General features: G+C 36.2%; 1 protein-coding gene across 1 annotated transcript; it reads left to right on the forward strand.

Moving 5' to 3' along the window:
- The first annotated feature begins 3,039 nt into the window (after positions 1-3,039).
- On the forward strand, positions 3,040-5,280 carry LOC311290840 (aquaporin-11-like). Its single transcript, XM_084409551.1, has 3 exons — positions 3,040-3,678; positions 3,975-4,091; positions 4,751-5,280. The coding sequence occupies exons 1-3, from the start codon at positions 3,081-3,083 to the stop codon at positions 4,861-4,863; spliced, it is 828 nt and encodes a 275-aa protein (XP_084265677.1). The 5' UTR covers positions 3,040-3,080; the 3' UTR covers positions 4,864-5,280.
- Positions 5,281-5,764: the final 484 nt, after the last annotated feature.

Consider the following 5,764-nt stretch of genomic DNA (forward strand, 5'->3'; position numbering starts at 1 on the left):
TATACGTTTATCTCTGTAAAGCTGCTTTGAAACAATCTACATGGTTAAAAGCACTATATAAATGAAGATGACTTGACTTGAAAATAAAAGCAATCAAACCAACAAAAGGGCAACATTTTGTAAGTCATGTGACAAGTCCCAGTTAGTCTAGTACACTAGCAAGGTGCTTTTTTGGTAACACTTTTTATTAACTTTCATTAATAAATCATTAACAAACATTATATAATGTTTAACAGATCATTAGTTAATATATATACACATAGATATAAATATGAGACAATGTGCTTGTTAATGTTTACTGATGAACTTATTAAACATTACTGATTAACAGATTTAAATTACATTGAAATGTCATTAAACTTGCAGTTCATATGATCATGCACTTTTTAAACAATCTAATGATTTAAACAGATAGTTCACAATGATTAAAAGCTTTATTAACGGAATCACAAGGTTTTTGCCTCTTTTTCTGGTTATTCTGTTAATTGGGAGAAGAGTGTATTCATGCCCTCGGGTGAAGGGTTGGATGCTCAGTTTCTGAGGTATATCCTTTTAGAATAACAGAGGATCACTTCACTTATTTAAGGTAAGTCATTCCTAAAAATATTAAACAAAATTTCAGTATACATTTCACAGAAGCCATAAATAAGTTAAAAATATCTATTGCTAAATGGAGGGTGCTTCCGTTATCTTTAATTGGTTGGGTCAATGCTAATAAAATGGTCGCTCTGACTCGCTTAGTTTATCTTTTTCAGAACCTGCCTATATTTGCCAAAATCTTTTTGCCATTTATTTGGGGTTCTAAAGCACATCGAATTTCTAAGGCCCGTTTGCAGAAGCTGAAACAGTTGGGTGGTCTAGCGCCTCCTGTTATCCGTCATTATTATTATTGGGCTGCTAATGCCAGGGCTGGTGTTCTGGTGGATTAGTGATCAAGCTGCTGAAAATAACTTGATGGACACCCAACCCAAGTGCTGTACATGGAGGCTCGGTCAGTTGTTGGTAACTCCCTTGCTGCTATTCTTTTCTCAAACCCTGTATCTTTAAATAAGTCACAATGTAAAAAAAATGTAGTTGTGCTCAATTCCATTCGAATTTTACGAATATTACGCATCCTTCAGTGCTCCAGCCCATTTGTGATAATCATAATTTTTTGCCTGGCCAGTCAGATAAGGTTTTCACTGTGGAGAGGCAAAGGACTGACCATGGTTAAGGACTATGTAGATGGAAAATGTGCCACTTTCGAGCACTTGTTTAAAACCTTTGATCTTTCTCAATCACAATTTTTCCTATATTTACAGATGTGCCACTAAATGAAACATTCTTTTACTGAGTTTCAGCAGCTGCCTCAGGATCATAATCTTTTGAGTCAACCCCCTATGGCCAAACAGATATCAAATTTTTCAGTGTCTTCAGATCACCTCAAAGTAGCATGGGAGAATAATACTGGAATTAATATCTCAAACGAGATTTGGGAAGAAGGACTGAAGCGAATTCATACCTGTTAATAATGCAAGATTACAACTTATTCAGTTTAAAGTGTATATAGGTTACACTATACCAAATCTAAACTCAATAAAATGTACCCTTCAGTTTCCCCGTTATGGGTGCAAGACTCTAATGGGACGCATGCTCATACTTTTTGGTTTTGCCCTGAGATTTCTGAGATTTGGAAGATTATTTTTCTGTGGTACTCCAACGTTTTTGGAGAAAATATCAGTCCAGATTTTGAGTTAGCTTTTGGATGTTCTGACCCTATATTTAGCATTGACACATTCCCAGCAACTGTCTCTTATGTTTGGTATGGTGATGGCTAAAAGTGTGATCTTGATGGAGTGGAAGTCCACTCTAACACCCAGCTTTCATAAATCTCTGGCTGAAATGGTTTCTGCCCTCAAGCTCGAAAGGATTCATTTTTCTTAAGTTGATGCTTCTAAAACATTTGTTAAATCTGGGCCCCTTCCTTAGGTGTCTTTTTAAGAGTTTAAATATGTTTCGGCACATAATGTAATATGGATAACTTCACTCTTTCACTCCATTGTTAATGTTTTGTTTAAGTTCGATTAAGTATGGCTTTTTGGTGTATATTTTTCACTGTATCTGGTGCGGGTTGGGGTGTGGGGGTCTTTTTTTCTCCTTTGTTTATTTTATATTTAACATAATTTTTGTATACATTTTGTGAGACTTTGATCTATTTTGTGTTTGTATTAAAACTGTTATAAATAAAATACAAATAAATAAATCATTAAGCAATATATAATACTTAACGGATCATTAGTTAACGTATATTCAAATAGCTATGAGACAACATAGTTGTTAATGTTTAAATAATCATTAAAGAATACATGATTAACATATTATTTAATGTAAATAAAAAGCTAACAAAACTTATTAAACTTTGATTCATATATTTTGGACTTTTACACATTTACAAATGTTGTGAAAAAAAATATTTGTTTAGACATTTTAAGCACTTCACACACTATTCACGTAAACATATTAACTCATAACCACAATCTGTAAAGGTTTGGTCTTCATTTGTTGTGTATTTGTTTACAAATCAACTATGCGTTATTTGTAAATGTTTATCATTTCAACAACTAATCATTTTTTGTGCCTTTATGGGCAGTCATCTCAATGGCAAAAAGATGGACTGATTCACCAAAAATGATTTTATCTCCTGTGAGGAAACACATAGGAAATGATTAGACAGGAATGTCTCAGACATCTGACTAGTACAAACTGAGAACAACCCAAAATGAGCTAAATTAGTATTTTAGCACACTTTAACATTACAACAAATTATACAAAGAATGCCTGATTGAAGATATTTCAAAGAGAAACAAAACACCAAATATGGGAAAAAATTCGATTTTGGTACAAAAACAACTGTAGCCTTTATTGAAATCTTTAACAAACACATCAACATGGTCTTCAGTCTTCAAGTCCTTTGCCATAGTTTCTGCACAGATTTAATTGTAGTAGGCGGGATAAATGGCGCAAAGGCGGAACCGCTTTACGCCAAAGTTTCCTGACAGGATTAGAGTTTTGAATGATTATTCGTAGCGGAGCTGGCAGAGATGTCCTATCTCACCGTCTCTGTGTCCTTGCTGGTGGGAATTGTAGTTTTTAGCGAGGTGGCGAGAAGGACAGCTTCATATCTATTCCCAAATCGTAACTGGACCACCTATGTGCTGGAGTTTATTTCCACTTTTCAGTTGTGCGCGTGCACGCATGAGTTAAAGCTGCTTGCGGAGGTGGGCAGACTGGAGCCGCAGATCGGACTGACCCTAATGTACCTCATCTCGGTGATCCACGTGCTTTCTTTCCACGGTGCGATCTGTAGCCCCACCGGCTCTCTGGAGCAGCTCTTCCGCGGGTCTCTCACCCGCAGACGCGCATTGGCACAGATCTCATGCCAGCTGATCGCGGCTGTGGTGGCACGGCTAGTGATGCCTCGCCTGTGGTCACTGGCGCTCTCTGACCTGCATGAACTGCACACACTGATGGACTTTAAATGCTCGAACAGCCCAATTAATGTCCCTCTGCTGCAGGCCGCCGCGGTGGAGCTGAGCTGCGCGTTTGTCATGCACTCTGCGGAGTCTAACCTGGATAAAGTGGAGGAGAAATATCGGGTTCATGCAATAGCGGCTGTCATCACCACTTTAGTCTATGCGGGTGTGTGCACGAATCTAAAATTCCACATGGTACCATGGTTTAAATATAATAATTATTCAGGACCACCATAGTAGCCTACTGTATGGCCAGCGGAAGTGTTTTTATTGTCAAATCAAAGTTATCTATCTATCTATCTATCTATCTATCTATCTATCTATCTATCTATCTGTCTATCTGTCTGTCTGTTTTTTTTCTCATGCAGATCTTGTCTATTGATATTTCAGTATCATTCATATGCTGTTAACTGTGCAAAACTAAGTGCAACTGTGTTCAGGAAGCTACTGTGTTTTGTAAAGGTGGACATCTCACTGGAGCTGTGTTCAACCCAGCACTGGCATTCTCTATACAGTTCCCCTGTCCTGGAAACACTTTTGCAGAGTACGGTTTTGTGTACTGGATGGGACCAATACTAGGTGAGCACGATTACAACATTACATACTTTAACCTTTGGCCAGATGCATAAAAAAAGAGACTGAGACTGTTGTGTGATCAACTGATGGTATTATTTGGTTGAAAAAAGTGTATCCTGTCAAACACAAGTAATAACACATAATAAGACAAAACAATAAAATGTGTAACACTTTACAATAAGGTTCATTAGTTAACTACCTTAGTTAACATGAACTAAGAATGCACAAATGACTCAGCATTTATTAATCTTAGTTAATATTAACAATTTCAGCATTTACTAATACGTTATTAAAATCAGAGGTTGTATTTGTTAACATTAGTTAATGCACTCTAAACTAACATGAACAAACAATAAACAGCTGTATTTTTATTAACTAACTTTAACAAAGATTACAAAATATGTATTGCTCATTAGTTGATTAGTTCATGTTAGTTAATACGTTAACTAATGTTAACTAATGAACCTTATTGTAAAGTGTTACCAAAATGTCCTTACTGCCAGAATAAAAGCACATTTGCATGTTACAGATACAGCCCATGGATGTTCACTCATATAGTAGTAAATATTTGTTAATAACAGCAAGAAATGTACAGTTTTCTGTGTTTCACCAGTATATTCAGAGGTTCATGCTGGTTTTCCACTCTTTTTCTGTCATTACAGGTATGACAGGCTCTCTGCTGCTTTTTGACAAAGTGATCCCAGCCATTTCAGGGAAAAGCACAATTCCAAAGCACCAGAACTCTAATGGACTCAAGAAGAAAAAGATGAATTAAGACGGTTTTATAAAATATAAATAGTAATTACTCATCCATATGTAATTATACGGTGAATATACAGGACACTGTAATTTTCCAGCTCCTCTTAAATTAATAATGAAACTGGAGGGACCATACTGGTCATTTTTAGAAGGGTTTTACTGACATTGCTTTCAAAATGTCTTAAATGTCTTCTTTTTTTTTAATGACAACATGCGAATTCATGAAGGACAGTGATTATGTAATGACACACATCTGCATAACACAAATTCTGTGTTACAAGAAATTAAATGATGCAGTACTAAAACCTATTTATTAGTGTGTTTTTTGTTATTATTAAACCTTACATAAAAACACATGGATCTGTGGTTTTTTAACCTGAGAGGTCAAACAGGCAGACCTTTGACCTTTGAACTCAGATGTGTTGATCAAAGTGATATGGCATTTTGTTTTACTAAGCCGCCAAAGCAATAAAAGACAAGCAAATAAAGTGAAATATTGTGAGATGTTGGTTGCAAGACATTCACTCGTGAAAAATTGTTGACATGATGGACTGTAATGTGCTGTCAAATTCCAGCTTTAATTTTACATTTGAGTACTGGAAACATACTTTCACATTGAAGGCTGGTCAAATCGCACGACGAAGGAGAATACTCAAATAGTCTTTATTTCATAATCCAACATTACTCAAAACACAGGAATACATAAAAATAAGTTGCTGCCTTAAATTTTTAAGTTCAATACAACTTGGATGTTTAAGTCATTTCAACCTAAATTACATCAAACTGATTTAAAAACTGGCCCCTCCTTGAACTGCCACCTTAACGTGGTGGAGGGGTTTGAGTACCCGAATGACCCTAGGAGCTATGTTGTCCGGGGCTATATGCCCCTGGTAGGGTCTCCCAAGGCAAACAGGTCC

Source organism: Rutilus rutilus, assembly GCF_951802725.1.
Source record: "Rutilus rutilus genome assembly, chromosome: 5".
Lineage (NCBI taxonomy): Eukaryota > Metazoa > Chordata > Actinopteri > Cypriniformes > Leuciscidae > Rutilus > Rutilus rutilus.